Source organism: Camelina sativa, chromosome 13, assembly GCF_000633955.1.
Source record: "Camelina sativa cultivar DH55 chromosome 13, Cs, whole genome shotgun sequence".
In the NCBI taxonomy this organism is placed as follows: domain Eukaryota; kingdom Viridiplantae; phylum Streptophyta; class Magnoliopsida; order Brassicales; family Brassicaceae; genus Camelina; species Camelina sativa.
Window position 1 is genome coordinate 11824597 of NC_025697.1, and position 16748 is coordinate 11841344.

Genomic DNA, 16748 nt, shown 5'->3' on the forward strand with positions numbered 1-16748 from the left:
GTAGCCACAAACAGCTGCCTGCGATGCCAAACAGCTCCAGTAGCATGTGCAATAGCAACATCACCAAGATATCTATACTGAGGGCGCAAGGACGATATGACCATGTATTGTTGATAAGCAAATGCACAGTACTCAACTGTTTGGTCCCATGCCGCCCATTCTGGCTGAGGTAGCATACCACCTACTGGCTCAAAATTTTCCCAACTACAAATTGAAACTTCCATTTAGATTAATATGTAACTGAAATACTTTAACACGAAAAAAAAAAACACAAAGTACAGCTAACAAAAATGTAACTATGGCATCAGTATAGATTACATAATGTAACAAAAATGTAACAAAAACACTGCTTACTGTTCAAGCAAACAAGAGTAACAATATTATACCAGACATCTCAGAGGTGGAAAAAAGATTCTGATTATGCCCATCAGTGAGCTGCTTGCACACAATATTATAACAAAGAGTGCTAAAAGAGATGAGCCTAGCATTACAAAAAGATGGAGACCCTAATCACCTGTAGAGCTGGTAGTTCAGGGGTGCAGACTCAGCAGACTTCTGCGACGAAAACCCATCATCATAACTCGAAAACGAAGAAACATTGCTGTTTCCAAATCCTGAGAGCGGCATCGACTGTATGGTCGAAATAGCTGTTGCAGCAACAGGACTAATCCTTCGGGATGTGCGATAGCCTATACCAAGTAGAGCACCACCATGTAGACCAATGACCTGCAAGGACAATTTTTGAAGTGTAAGTTTGTTGCTTAACCTAGAAGTCAAGCAGTGACATTCTTCTACCTTTGCTAATTTTGCAAAACTAAGAAAAAGTATACCACCAGTTGATTTCTCGATGCGTAAGATTCTAATGTTCAGCAACTACTGGATTCCAAGTTTGGTCAAACGCATATTAATAAACTATTGGATTTCAAGTTTGAATTTGTTTATTTTTCAGTATCTCCAATGCAAACTAAAGCACATAAATTCGTAGAAGCATAATTTAGACTAGTTATTCAATGGATCTGCTTTAGAATACGTCAAGAGAATCTGAAATAGATGAAAAAAATGATGAATTGAATCGAAGATGACTATTGTTCAGGAAACAATAAAAAAAGGTTACCAAATGCAACGATTGAAGTAAAAAGACACATACCGGTTCAGAGCGACCTCCTACAGATCTCATTAGTATGTTTGAGGTACCATCATCCAAGAGAATACGAACTTGGACACTAGCTGATGAAGCTGCACTAGCAGCAGCAGCCGCTTGAGCTGCGGCTGCAGCGGCTTCTTTAGCCTTTCTCGATGAACCACTCTTTGGGATTAGAGGCATCCTTTGAGGTAACACAGATTCTAGTATCGCGAACCTATCTCGACATGTATCCCAAGCCAACAATCTTGCACTTCCAGAGTCAACAATAGACCAGTCACTAACCTTGTAGATAGAGAAGTACAGAATATCAGGCCATACAACTGCCACATACCTACAACCAGAGAATAAAATTAGTTCGCTAAAACCTGACAACATTCAACACATACATGATATATAACTAGCTGAGTTGCTAAGAAATTTATTATTCATAAAATATAATTAGCTGAGAAACTTACTTCCCTGAACTGCTTACAGAAAGAACCGAGTATGAATCATGTGGAACAGGTGCCACAATCTGCTTTTTGGTCTGCTTTACAGTCAACTGTTCACCTGGATCTCCCTTAGATACCCCTGATTCAGACAAGGCACTATTATTGCCAAGGGTTGGGTTGGCTGAGTTGGATAATTGAAAGTTCAAGAGTTTCAATTCTCGTCCAAGGATATATATAGCTGAATTCTCCCGACTTCCAGGCAATGCTGGTAAAGGAGCTGCAGACGGGATGGCACGAGGATCAAATTCACTAACTATAATACCAACATTGGTACCAGTTGCGACGAGATGCGGCTGTAGAGGATGTGCAACCATACAATAGACCTGAAAAGATAAAAAGTAACTATGGTCGGGTACTGCCAATGTATGCAAGCCACTTAAGCGAAAGAATCACAGAAGCAATGCTATTATAATAAAGCAATTCTTAACCTGCAATCTTTGAAAATCTACTGGCAATTTCAAGTAGAAAATATACCCAGAATCATCTGCAAATTCTGAAAAAAAACAACTTCCAAAATTCGCATGCTGCAAGTGCTCTTTTATCATCATCTTACATTAGTAGGTTACTTAAGTTCTCCATTGCAATTTTTCTTTTTGATACATCCAGAGTTCAAAACAGCGTTCAGAACAGCGTTCAAAACAGCTATCAATCTAAAGGCTTTTGTAAATGGTTAGGAAAGTACACATGGAACTGTTCAGCAAGAAGTAACCAATTATCATAGACTGCACTCTACCCTTATTATTATTCCTAGTCTAGTTGAGTCGGAATATCTTTGCATTGCCAAGTGCCCTTCTATACAGATCACCAACTTTAGTACTTTAGCCAAGCTAATGTTTTGTGGGGCACATAGAATGGATATGCAGCTCTTAAAAGCTTAGGAGAGCAATTATCATGCTCATACGTGTTCACGAATTACTCACAGTAATAGAAAAAATAAATAACTACTAAAGTAGAATACAACTAGCAGGCAGAAAGAAACGACATGATACATGGTAGATTGAGGTAATTACCCTAAGTTTTCTGTGGGTTGCAAGTACTTGAGGTGGAACCAAGGACGAAAGTTCACATAATGGCCTTGTCAGGGCTGAATAAGTTGGATGCTCAATAGACCTGTGAAAAGTCAAACAGTTAGACACTCATCTAATATACATAAAGATATTTACCATAGACAGTACCAAATGTTTAACCAAAAGTACCATATGTGTGAATCTTTAACGCAAGTCAAGATATCGAGGTTTGGTGCTCTAGGGTGGCACCACGATGCAACACTGTGGCAAGCTAGTTTTGGAACAGGCTTAATTCTACGCAGCTCCTGTAGAGAAAAAGTAGACATGCATGTTAAAAAGAGAGATCGGTAAAATATTCAAGATCCTTACATGAGATGAGATACAACATTACCTTAAATGTCATTGTGTCCCATATGGCCAATGTCTTGTCAGCACCAATTGTAATCAATTGTGGAGCACTGCCACTTACCCTTGACAGCTCGACAGCTACCACTCCACCATCATGTGCCTAAAATCAGAACAAAAACATCAAGGGTGAGCAAAATCTTTTACAAGGCCATATCTGGAAGGACAAAAATAGTCCGGATTCTAAATTTTTATATCATGAAAAAAGGGTAACAGAGAAGTGGAACTTATAGACTCAACTAAGCAAACAAGAGCGCTTCTGTTAAACCAAAAGACAAAACGAGAATGTCATACTCCCCTAAACATTTTGCTGCCTATTAATCACAAAAGCATGTACGAAAAAATTTAAATGCTAGTTATGCAACATTCAGAAACAGACACAGAATTCAATTTCAAAGGTTCATTGAAACTAAGAATGAAACTAAGAACAATGGTGCCTTTTACTCAGGTGTAACCAACTCTGGCCAATCTTGCCAGGCTTAAGACTTGAACAGCCACAGTAATATCCTCTCTTGAACTTTACATTAAAGAGTAGGCATGAAAAGTATACCTTCAAGCTAAGCTTGGGTACAAGTTCCCTTGAGTCAGCGCCATGATCGGCACTCCACAGTACTAGTAAGCCATCACTGCCACCTGAAACAAGGAGTGCCTGCAATTGCAATTAGACACAGAATGGCTGGTATCATGTATTGCACATGTATAACGAAGAGAAAAAACTTGATAAGCGTTCATTAAAAACGTCAAATTATAGGAAACGAAGGCTCGTAATTAGTAGTAAATTGGCTACTCCACTTTCTTTTAACATATTAGTCAACCTTAGCAGGTCATCTTGCGTATGTTTTTCTAAATTATATGACATTGCATGACACTTCCATCTGTCAGATGCTACTACGTAAACAACTTGAAAATAATAATTCAGAGCAATAAAGAAAGGGAATTTGAGAGAATTTGTAGTTACTTCGCCAGATGATGCCATGAAATTCATCAAGCAATGAATTGATCCTTTATGGCCCCCTGTATATCTACGTGCAAGCTGCAAGGAAGCAAACATTCAAGGAATTTAACCAGATGGATAACAGCAGGATAACAAAACAAACATTCAAGTTTTGGAAAACAAACCTTCCATGTTATCATTGATAAAACCCTAATGACACCATCAGTTGAACCAAATGCAACTAAAGGGCCATCACCACCAGATGATCTGGAAAGAAACTCCATGCTGCAAAGAAAAGAAAGAATTCTAACAACTTTACAGAGCAGAAATAAACGGAAAAGTAGAAAGACTGTTAGAAAAATGACTGAAACAATAGATAAAAAGGGGCTCAACTAATGCAGAACTAATGCACCGTCTACATTTAACTAAAAACTTCGACGTAGTTACTAATGGAGGTCTTTTCAGGATTCAAGCGACTCAGAGGATTGGAAGCATAGAGTAATAGAACATACATCTTTCCGGGGGTTCCAAGAATCAAGCAAGATTAGAGAAAACAGAATGAACTTACCAGAGAAGTGACTTGTTGTCAAGCTCTTGCTTCGGCACATCACGACCACGCATTGTCACCAAATCCAAGAAAATGGCTTTATTCTCACAACAGATAACCAGAAAATGCCGGCCTTTAGTCGACGGAGCAGGAGAAGTGAAACCAGATGTGAGATGATTGACAGCTGATGGAGATTCAGCAGCTGCGGTGCGATTGCGCCACAGTTGCCAATAACGCACATCATCATCATAAAACTTCACCTGCTTGACACTTGTAGTTGCAAACATTGAATCGGATAAGTCATTTTTTCCTCATATCAAAAGGAGCAATCGAGGGAAAGATCTATTACCTTCCTCCTCGAATAGCTTCAGTAGGCTTGGCTTTATAGTCTGAGCAAAACATGAATCTAAGTCAGGACACAGAGCAACTCATTTCCACCAGAATAGAATACAAGTTGATAAATGAACTCACCGGATTCTCCTTCGGCAAGCTTCTCTAACTTAGCACCAACTAAACGACGCTCGTCAACTCCACCGGCTTTCAATTCGTAAATCACCTAGAAAAAAACAGTCATAAACGTTGAAAGATCCACGATTCGGAATCAGAAGCGAAACCAAAAAAAAAAAATCAAATCCAGAATCTCCATAGAAAGCAGACCTGACGATGCTCCCAATTCCAAACGGAGACGTGATCCGAATCATCAGCAGTAACAAGCCATGGATGCGTGGGATGTACCTGAATCTTCACAATCTTATCATTTGTCTGCCGAAATGCTCTCGCGCGCAACATTTCGATCTCTCTCTCTCTCTCTCTCTCTCTCAAACACACACAGTCCTCTCCAAAGATCAGTGAAACAACTCAAAATTTGAGCACGATTACATCCGCACAGAACGATTCGGATTCGGAATCACGAGAACTCCTGAACAGACTCAAAATTTCCGAGAAGAAAAAGCAAGCAGAGGTATTACCAGATCCAGATCAATTACGATCCACCGCGGTTATCAAGGAAAATGCCCGGATCCACCACCACTACAATCGCCGAACAAAAACTCCGGTAGTGTCGTCAGACGCGAATCGCGTAAAAGCGCGAATTGCAAAGGCCACTTTGATTAACAAAACAAAAAAAAGGCCCAATAACATTTTTAGCCCTTTCCATTGTCGCAATATATTCTTTTCTTTTCTTTTTTGACGTCGCAGATACATTCCATTTACAGAAATTAATTGTGGGGGTTGGGTGGTAAAAGTGAAAAATGACTAGATTTTAGTATTTTACAGAACTAGATTTTGATTTAGAATTCTTTTTAAGGATGGGGATCGGTTACACCTGACGGGCCAGTGGATTCATTCAAAGATTTGTTCATACAGGAAGACCATATATATGTTTGGAAAAAGCATAATCCGGCAAATGCCAAGAAAAAGATTGAAGAACTAAAAAATTAACTGGACTTGGCTCAAGACCAGGATTTGGTATCCACACAAGAGGAAGTATTGCTTAAATGGCAATTATGTGAGGCGCTTCGTGATGAAGAGATTGGAGACAGAAAAGCCGGGCTACTTGGATGCGAGAAGGAGACCGTAATACTAAAATTTTCCATGCCATAACAAAGCAAAGACGCTCTAGGAATCGCATCATTATTCATTAGCCTTAAAGATAAGGACGACATGACAATTGAAACAGAGGAAGGAATAGAGCAGGTTGCAACTCAATACTTCCAAAATCTCTTTTCTGCATCAAGCCAATCCGGGATGGAAGAAGCTCTACGCTATTTATCGGTTAAAGTCTCACCTAGATGAACATGGCTCTTACACATCCTCCGTCTGATGGAGAAATAAAAAGGTGGTCTTTGGCATAAACCCCGATAAAGCACAAGGGCCAGATGGTATGACTAGTCTATGCTTTCAACGTTATTGGAGATATCTAGGGAACGATGTAATTAAAATGGTCAACGATTTTTTCAATACCAGAAGCTTCAGTCCTAGATTGAACCAGACCAATATTTTTCTGATCCCAAAAAATGAAAGACCAAGAGAGATGTTTGAATTTCGCCCCATTAGTCTTTGTAATGTAAGTTACAAGATCATATCCAAGGTGTTGTGTAACAGACTTAGGAAAAAAATTCCGAAGGTGATTTTGGAGATTGGTCGTCTAGCCATTGTTCGCCTAACTGTTCCGTATCTAGGTTGATTATCCCTATCAAGCCCGCCTCGGCATGCGGGGCTTGTGAATCTTCACCGGTCAGCTTTGGCCACGGAAATGGTAGACAGCTAACGGCGGAACAGGCGTGATGACACTTGGATAGGGGACGCCAGCCCGAAAGTTAGGGTTTGATACAAGCCTCGGAATCCACCAAGACAAGACTCACAGACTCAAAGACTTATTAGCTTGGCGGAAGCGATCTGATGGAGAGTAACCGGTTTGATGCTGAATCCACAACACCGAGGGATAGAGAATATGATCCAAGGGCTACTCCTCGCAAGGATCAGAGACTCTACACGAAACCTAAGTTGTTTGATTCCACAAACTACCTAGAACTCGCAAGAACAATGATTTGATTCAAAACACAAAGTATTGAAGCAAATTGAAATTTCTTATTATTTAAAAACGTGTCTTCAAAAGTAAAACGTAATAGAGCTTATATAAAGGCTCAAGTACAACATATATATGCTGAAATAAAGAAAGAAATTTCAACAATTAATGATAATTATGGTCTTTGGGAATTGAATGAGAATATCAGCCAAATTGGGAAACTTGTGATGCTCCTTAAGTCTTGATAACTTGGGGCCGAAGTTGTGGTTTCTTAGGCTTTTTAGGAAGCTTCTGGATGGTCTTGAGAGTCTCACAAAGATGCAACACTGAATAAGGAAAAAGGCGTTGTGTCATAAAGACAAACAAATCCAAATAAGGAAAGTTGCACCTTAATTTGATTGGCCTTGTCAAGTGAGGTGGGGTGCATCCTAAGATGTGTGGTGAAGTCTCCAAATTATATAGAAGCTCTCCAGGATGCCAAGGGATGCTTTGGTTTGAGCCATTTATGGAAAGATCCATTTTGAGTGTTAATTGACTTGCGAAAAGGCTCCATGAACCAAGTCTTGAACTAGCTCGAAACAAGGGTGGCTTTCTTTGATCTTCCTCCTTAAAATATGTGTAGGAAGATATGTGGAAGGAGGTTACCTCATTAAAAAACTTTCTAGGTAAACCCATTGGGAAAAACCCTAGATAAGGGAAAAAGAGTGCAACGGTCCCATTCCAACGATATGATATTTCAGCCCGTTGAAGGTCCGCATCACTACTAGTTCCAGTGGTCAGCTCCAAAGTATGTTTGTTTCTGATTCTTGCACATATCGGAAGGATATCATAGTTCTCCTTAACTAGTACAAGCTGGTTCTCTCCAAAAAGTACTTCAGGCATTCTATCGGGAAGTTCGTCAGGTTGTACATCAAGAAGTCTATCACGTAATACTTCAGCCACTGCTACAGCCGATAATTCAGCTCCTGTTCTTACATCATCCCCTCCCCCTTGAATGAGTTTCAACCTCGAAACTATTTTATCTGCACCAAGAGAAAGCAAGTTAGCTTTCATGCGGTTTTGGGACTCTAAAGTCTTACCTTGGTATTGCTTTGTTTGATGGCGGATTGGTGCATCAGGTGGTTCATCTTGGAGCATCATTGAGTGGTAGACTCCTTTTGCAGCATTCAGCTCTAGTGTAGGCGTGTGGTTCACCGTGATGGATACACCATGGGGTGTTGAAGTTTGCTCCTTTTTAGCTCCAAAATCTGAAAATGGGTCTTTTGGAAAAACAAGTGCGACATATCCATGTTTGGAGGAAAATAAGTCTGATCGACATAACAACTAAACTGTGTACTAGCACATACCTTTGATTTTTCTTGCATTGCACGAACTTCTTTTTGGTCTAATGGAGCAAGATTAAACTTGCGGTTGTTGAGGCAAAACGAATAATGATTGGTACGACCATTGTGTTGGACCTCACGATCATATTGCCAAGGTCTACCAAGTAGAACATGCCCAGCTTGCATGGGTGCAACGTCACACAAGACTTGATCTTGGTATTTTCCGATAGAGAATGGCACTTCAACTTGTCTTAACACTTTTATCTCCTCTTTGTCATTAAGCCATTTGAGCTTCTACGACCTCGGGTGATTAGTGGTGTTGAGTCCTAGCTTCTCAATAACAGTAACACTAGTAATATTAGTGCAAGAACCACTATCCACAATCAAGTAACATACCTTATCTTTTATTGTGCAACGAGAATGAAACAATTTTTCTCTTTGGTTGGGCTCATTCGTTGTTTGTTGGGCTGAGAGTACTCTTTGTATGACTAGCAGCTCGCCTTCATCGTCATAGATAGTGGTTGCATCGGCTGGCATTAGGTCGACTTCATCTTGTGAGTCATAACCGTCAGTAGTGATCAGCATGACTCGTTTGTTGGGGCACTCTTTTGCCACATGTCCCCTGCCTTGGCATTTATAACAAATTATTTCATGTGATCTTTGAGAGTTAGAGGACTTATCTTGTTCAGCACGGTGAACATTTGATTTGAAACGAGAATCAACAACAATGGATTTTCCTTTGTCTATATTTTTTGGAGGTGGTGCTTGAACCGTTGTGGGTTGTGGTTGGCTCCACGAGGTGTCTTTGGCTTTATTCCTAGGATTTGTCTTCTTTTTGATTTTTTGCTCACGTTGCATAGCGAGGTGTAGAACTTGTAGGGAGTGGTAGGGCTGCGTCTCCACTTTGGGTTGTATACGATCTTGGAGACCATCTACAAAATGGGACATGAGAGACTCCTCGGTCTCCTCAAGCTCGAGACGACTTCTTATGAGTTCAAATTCCTCATAATACTCTTCTACACTCCTAGATCCCTGAAACAAAGCACAAAATTGTTTTAGTAAATCGCGGTGAGGTGTTACATACCTTTTGTGAAGCTCAAGCTTCATGTCAGGCCAGCGTGTGATTTGTTGGTATCTAAGNAGTTAGAGGACTTATCTTGTTCAGCACGGTGAACATTTGATTTGAAACGAGAATCAACAACAATGGATTTTCCTTTGTCTATATTTTTTGGAGGTGGTGCTTGAACCGTTGTGGGTTGTGGTTGGCTCCACGAGGTGTCTTTGGCTTTATTCCTAGGATTTGTCTTCTTTTTGATTTTTTGCTCACGTTGCATAGCGAGGTGTAGAACTTGTAGGGAGTGGTAGGGCTGCGTCTCCACTTTGGGTTGTATACGATCTTGGAGACCATCTACAAAATGGGACATGAGAGACTCCTCGGTCTCCTCAAGCTCGAGACGACTTCTTATGAGTTCAAATTCCTCATAATACTCTTCTACACTCCTAGATCCCTGAAACAAAGCACAAAATTGTTTTAGTAAATCGCGGTGAGGTGTTACATACCTTTTGTGAAGCTCAAGCTTCATGTCAGGCCAGCGTGTGATTTGTTGGTATCTAAGCATCCTCTTCTCAGCGACTTCTCTATCCCACCATGCTAGGGCATGATCCGTGAGACTCGCAACAGCTAGGGATATCTTCTTTGGCTCCGTGTAGTGATAATACTCAAAGAGGTGCTCCATCCTCTTTTCCCATTCCAAGTAAGCTGAGGCATCAATTTTTCCCGCAAAGGTAGGTGCAGTGAGCTTCACTTCAGGTGGTAGGTTTCTCTCATCTTCACGAACATGGTTTCGGTCTCCTTGAGCTCTTCGATTGTGTTGCTCAAAGGCCACGTGGTGCTGTTGAGGTTGTAAGTCTGGTGGATCCTCGTCTTGATGAGGATCATAGTTGCCTCCTTAAACTTCAGGCTGTAGGTTCCTTCCTTGGCCGAGTAGTGGTGCATTCTGATTCATTTGCTCCAGTTGGGTGAGCCGTGTTGACATGGTTGTCATGTTGACGTTCATGGTAGTGAGTGTAGTCATGATGGTCTCTAGTGTGATAGAATTTTCGTCACCTATAGTTCCTGGCAAAATTCAAAGATAAATAAGAGAGATCAATAGATATCCGAACTAAGCAAGCCAAACAACAAAAACTGAGACAGATCGGAACAGAATTGAAATCAGAAATAGCAAACGAATTTTAAAATTAACAACAAATTTTTTTATGGGTTTTTAAGACTTTATATAAGCTAAAACAGAAGGAAAATAATTTTTATGAGTTTTTTTCAATTTTATAAAATTCAAGCAATATAACAGACGAAAAACAGGTTTTTTTATAGTTTTTTTTTTGTAAGAAATTTTGAAACTGAACTAAAAAAAAATAAAAACAAAAGAAGGAACGAAATAACCTGGTAAGATAGGAGCGTTTAAGCTCTGATACCAATGTTACAAGCCTCGAAATCCACCAAGACAAGACTCACGGACTCAAAGACTTATTAACTTGGCGGAAGCAATCTGATGGAGAGTAACCGGTTTGATGATGAATCCACAACACCGAGGGATAGAAAATATGATCCAAGGGCTATTCCTTGAAAGGATCATAGGCTCTACACGAAACCTAAGTTTTTTGATTCCACAAACTACCTAGAACTCGCAAGAACAATGATTTGATTCAAAACACAAAGTGTTGAAGGAAACTGAAATTTCTTATCATTTAAAAACGTGTCTTCAAAAGTAAAACGTAATAGAGCTTATATAAAGGCTCAAGTACAACATCTATATGCTGAAATAAAGAAAGAAATCTCAACAATTAATGATAATTATGGTCTTTGGGAATTGAATGAGAATATCGGCCAAATTGGAAAACTTGTGATGCTCCTTGAGTCTTGATAACTTGGGGCCGAAGTTGTGGTTTCTTGGGATGCCTAGATACTTTCTAGGAAGCTTCTGGATGGTCTTGAGAGTCTCACAAATGCGCAACACTGAATAAGGAAAAAGGCGTTGTGTCATAAAGACAAACAAATCNCATTTTCCTCATATCAAAAGGAGCAATCGAGGGAAAGATCTATTACCTTCCTCCTCGAATAGCTTCAGTAGGCTTGGCTTTATAGTCTGAGCAAAACATGAATCTAAGTCAGGACACAGAGCAACTCATTTCCACCAGAATAGAATACAAGTTGATAAATGAACTCACCGGATTCTCCTTCGGCAAGCTTCTCTAACTTAGCACCAACTAAACGACGCTCGTCAACTCCACCGGCTTTCAATTCGTAAATCACCTAGAAAAAAACAGTCATAAACGTTGAAAGATCCACGATTCGGAATCAGAAGCGAAACCAAAAAAAAAAAATCAAATCCAGAATCTCCATAGAAAGCAGACCTGACGATGCTCCCAATTCCAAACGGAGACGTGATCCGAATCATCAGCAGTAACAAGCCATGGATGCGTGGGATGTACCTGAATCTTCACAATCTTATCATTTGTCTGCCGAAATGCTCTCGCGCGCAACATTTCGATCTCTCTCTCTCTCTCTCTCTCTCTCAAACACACACAGTCCTCTCCAAAGATCAGTGAAACAACTCAAAATTTGAGCACGATTACATCCGCACAGAACGATTCGGATTCGGAATCACGAGAACTCCTGAACAGACTCAAAATTTCCGAGAAGAAAAAGCAAGCAGAGGTATTACCAGATCCAGATCAATTACGATCCACCGCGGTTATCAAGGAAAATGCCCGGATCCACCACCACTACAATCGCCGAACAAAAACTCCGGTAGTGTCGTCAGACGCGAATCGCGTAAAAGCGCGAATTGCAAAGGCCACTTTGATTAACAAAACAAAAAAAAGGCCCAATAACATTTTTAGCCCTTTCCATTGTCGCAATATATTCTTTTCTTTTCTTTTTTGACGTCGCAGATACATTCCATTTACAGAAATTAATTGTGGGGGTTGGGTGGTAAAAGTGAAAAATGACTAGATTTTAGTATTTTACAGAACTAGATTTTGATTTAGAATTCTTTTTAAGGATGGGGATCGGTTACACCTGACGGGCCAGTGGATTCATTCAAAGATTTGTTCATACAGGAAGACCATATATATGTTTGGAAAAAGCATAATCCGGCAAATGCCAAGAAAAAGATTGAAGAACTAAAAAATTAACTGGACTTGGCTCAAGACCAGGATTTGGTATCCACACAAGAGGAAGTATTGCTTAAATGGCAATTATGTGAGGCGCTTCGTGATGAAGAGATTGGAGACAGAAAAGCCGGGCTACTTGGATGCGAGAAGGAGACCGTAATACTAAAATTTTCCATGCCATAACAAAGCAAAGACGCTCTAGGAATCGCATCATTATTCATTAGCCTTAAAGATAAGGACGACATGACAATTGAAACAGAGGAAGGAATAGAGCAGGTTGCAACTCAATACTTCCAAAATCTCTTTTCTGCATCAAGCCAATCCGGGATGGAAGAAGCTCTACGCTATTTATCGGTTAAAGTCTCACCTAGATGAACATGGCTCTTACACATCCTCCGTCTGATGGAGAAATAAAAAGGTGGTCTTTGGCATAAACCCCGATAAAGCACAAGGGCCAGATGGTATGACTAGTCTATGCTTTCAACGTTATTGGAGATATCTAGGGAACGATGTAATTAAAATGGTCAACGATTTTTTCAATACCAGAAGCTTCAGTCCTAGATTGAACCAGACCAATATTTTTCTGATCCCAAAAAATGAAAGACCAAGAGAGATGTTTGAATTTCGCCCCATTAGTCTTTGTAATGTAAGTTACAAGATCATATCCAAGGTGTTGTGTAACAGACTTAGGAAAAAAATTCCGAAGGTGATTTTGGAGATTGGTCGTCTAGCCATTGTTCGCCTAACTGTTCCGTATCTAGGTTGATTATCCCTATCAAGCCCGCCTCGGCATGCGGGGCTTGTGAATCTTCACCGGTCAGCTTTGGCCACGGAAATGGTAGACAGCTAACGGCGGAACAGGCGTGATGACACTTGGATAGGGGACGCCAGCCCGAAAGTTAGGGTTTGATACAAGCCTCGGAATCCACCAAGACAAGACTCACAGACTCAAAGACTTATTAGCTTGGCGGAAGCGATCTGATGGAGAGTAACCGGTTTGATGCTGAATCCACAACACCGAGGGATAGAGAATATGATCCAAGGGCTATTCCTCGCAAGGATCAGAGACTCTACACGAAACCTAAGTTGTTTGATTCCACAAACTACCTAGAACTCGCAAGAACAATGATTTGATTCAAAACACAAAGTATTGAAGCAAATTGAAATTTCTTATTATTTAAAAACGTGTCTTCAAAAGTAAAACGTAATAGAGCTTATATAAAGGCTCAAGTACAACATATATATGCTGAAATAAAGAAAGAAATTTCAACAATTAATGATAATTATGGTCTTTGGGAATTGAATGAGAATATCAGCCAAATTGGGAAACTTGTGATGCTCCTTAAGTCTTGATAACTTGGGGCCGAAGTTGTGGTTTCTTAGGCTTTTTAGGAAGCTTCTGGATGGTCTTGAGAGTCTCACAAAGATGCAACACTGAATAAGGAAAAAGGCGTTGTGTCATAAAGACAAACAAATCCAAATAAGGAAAGTTGCACCTTAATTTGATTGGCCTTGTCAAGTGAGGTGGGGTGCATCCTAAGATGTGTGGTGAAGTCTCCAAATTATATAGAAGCTCTCCAGGACGCCAAGGGATGCTTTGGTTTGAGCCATTTATGGAAAGATCCATTTTGAGTGTTAATTGACTTGCGAAAAGGCTCCCTAAACCAAGTCTTGAACTAGCTCGAAACAAGGGTGGCTTTCTTTGATCTTCCTCCTTAAAATATGTGTAGGAAGATATGTGGAAGGAGGTTACCTCATTAAAAAACTTTCTAGGTAAACCCATTGGGAAAAACCCTAGATAAGGGAAAAAGAGTGCAACGGTCCCATTCCAACGATATGATATTTCAGCCCGTTGAAGGTCCGCATCACTACTAGTTCCAGTGGTCAGCTCCAAAGTATGTTTGTTTCTGATTCTTGCACATATCGGAAGGATATCATAGTTCTCCTTAACTAGTACAAGCTGGTTCTCTCCAAAAAGTACTTCAGGCATTCTATCGGGAAGTTCGTCAGGTTGTACATCAAGAAGTCTATCACGTAATACTTCAGCCACTGCTACAGCCGATAATTCAGCTCCTGTTCTTACATCATCCCCTCCCCCTTGAATGAGTTTCAACCTCGAAACTATTTTATCTGCACCAAGAGAAAGCAAGTTAGCTTTCATGCGGTTTTGGGACTCTAAAGTCTTACCTTGGTATTGCTTTGTTTGATGGCGGATTGGTGCATCAGGTGGTTCATCTTGGAGCATCATTGAGTGGTAGACTCCTTTTGCAGCATTCAGCTCTAGTGTAGGCGTGTGGTTCACCGTGATGGATACACCATGGGGTGTTGAAGTTTGCTCCTTTTTAGCTCCAAAATCTGAAAATGGGTCTTTTGGAAAAACAAGTGCGACATATCCATGTTTGGAGGAAAATAAGTCTGATCGACATAACAACTAAACTGTGTACTAGCACATACCTTTGATTTTTCTTGCATTGCACGAACTTCTTTTTGGTCTAATGGAGCAAGATTAAACTTGCGGTTGTTGAGGCAAAACGAATAATGATTGGTACGACCATTGTGTTGGACCTCACGATCATATTGCCAAGGTCTACCAAGTAGAACATGCCCAGCTTGCATGGGTGCAACGTCACACAAGACTTGATCTTGGTATTTTCCGATAGAGAATGGCACTTCAACTTGTCTTAACACTTTTATCTCCTCTTTGTCATTAAGCCATTTGAGCTTCTACGACCTCGGGTGATTAGTGGTGTTGAGTCCTAGCTTCTCAATAACAGTAACACTAGTAATATTAGTGCAAGAACCACTATCCACAATCAAGTAACATACCTTATCTTTTATTGTGCAACGAGAATGAAACAATTTTTCTCTTTGGTTGGGCTCATTCGTTGTTTGTTGGGCTGAGAGTACTCTTTGTATGACTAGCAGCTCGCCTTCATCGTCATAGATAGTGGTTGCATCGGCTGGCATTAGGTCGACTTCATCTTGTGAGTCATAACCGTCAGTAGTGATCAGCATGACTCGTTTGTTGGGGCACTCTTTTGCCACATGTCCCCTGCCTTGGCATTTATAACAAATTATTTCATGTGATCTTTGAGAGTTAGAGGACTTATCTTGTTCAGCACGGTGAACATTTGATTTGAAACGAGAATCAACAACAATGGATTTTCCTTTGTCTATATTTTTTGGAGGTGGTGCTTGAACCGTTGTGGGTTGTGGTTGGCTCCACGAGGTGTCTTTGGCTTTATTCCTAGGATTTGTCTTCTTTTTGATTTTTTGCTCACGTTGCATAGCGAGGTGTAGAACTTGTAGGGAGTGGTAGGGCTGCGTCTCCACTTTGGGTTGTATACGATCTTGGAGACCATCTACAAAATGGGACATGAGAGACTCCTCGGTCTCCTCAAGCTCGAGACGACTTCTTATGAGTTCAAATTCCTCATAATACTCTTCTACACTCCTAGATCCCTGAAACAAAGCACAAAATTGTTTTAGTAAATCGCGGTGAGGTGTTACATACCTTTTGTGAAGCTCAAGCTTCATGTCAGGCCAGCGTGTGATTTGTTGGTATCTAAGCATCCTCTTCTCAGCGACTTCTCTATCCCACCATGCTAGGGCATGATCCGTGAGACTCGCAACAGCTAGGGATATCTTCTTTGGCTCCGTGTAGTGATAATACTCAAAGAGGTGCTCCATCCTCTTTTCCCATTCCAAGTAAGCTGAGGCATCAATTTTTCCCGCAAAGGTAGGTGCAGTGAGCTTCACTTCAGGTGGTAGGTTTCTCTCATCTTCACGAACATGGTTTCGGTCTCCTTGAGCTCTTCGATTGTGTTGCTCAAAGGCCACGTGGTGCTGTTGAGGTTGTAAGTCTGGTGGATCCTCGTCTTGATGAGGATCATAGTTGCCTCCTTAAACTTCAGGCTGCAGGTTCCTTCCTTGGCCGAGTAGTGGTGCATTCTGATTCATTTGCTCCAGTTGGGTGAGCCGTGTTGACATGGTTGTCATGTTGACGTTCATGGTAGTGAGTGTAGTCATGATGGTCTCTAGTGTGATAGAATTTTCGTCACCTATAGTTCCTGGCAAAATTCAAAGATAAATAAGAGAGATCAATAGATATCCGAACTAAGCAAGCCAAACAACAAAAACTGAGACAGATCGGAACAGAATTGAAATCAGAAATAGCAAACGAATTTTAAAATTAACA

The 16748-nt window shown here is 40.5% G+C and overlaps 1 protein-coding gene across 1 annotated transcript in view; it reads right to left on the bottom strand.

Moving 5' to 3' along the window:
- LOC104736495 overlaps positions 1–5650 on the bottom strand; it is an 11691-nt gene extending 6041 nt beyond the window's left edge. Inside the window, exons 1-13 of the mRNA XM_010456494.2 lie at positions 5186–5650; positions 5000–5084; positions 4878–4917; positions 4550–4798; positions 4167–4266; positions 4006–4080; positions 3598–3696; positions 3034–3150; positions 2832–2947; positions 2646–2745; positions 1600–1958; positions 1148–1475; positions 515–726 (exon numbers count right to left, since the gene is read on the bottom strand). Of these exons, the coding sequence (XP_010454796.1) occupies positions 515–726; positions 1148–1475; positions 1600–1958; positions 2646–2745; positions 2832–2947; positions 3034–3150; positions 3598–3696; positions 4006–4080; positions 4167–4266; positions 4550–4798; positions 4878–4917; positions 5000–5084; positions 5186–5317 (2012 nt within the window). The 5' untranslated portion in view covers positions 5318–5650. The remainder of the gene's footprint in view (positions 1–514; positions 727–1147; positions 1476–1599; positions 1959–2645; positions 2746–2831; positions 2948–3033; positions 3151–3597; positions 3697–4005; positions 4081–4166; positions 4267–4549; positions 4799–4877; positions 4918–4999; positions 5085–5185) is intronic.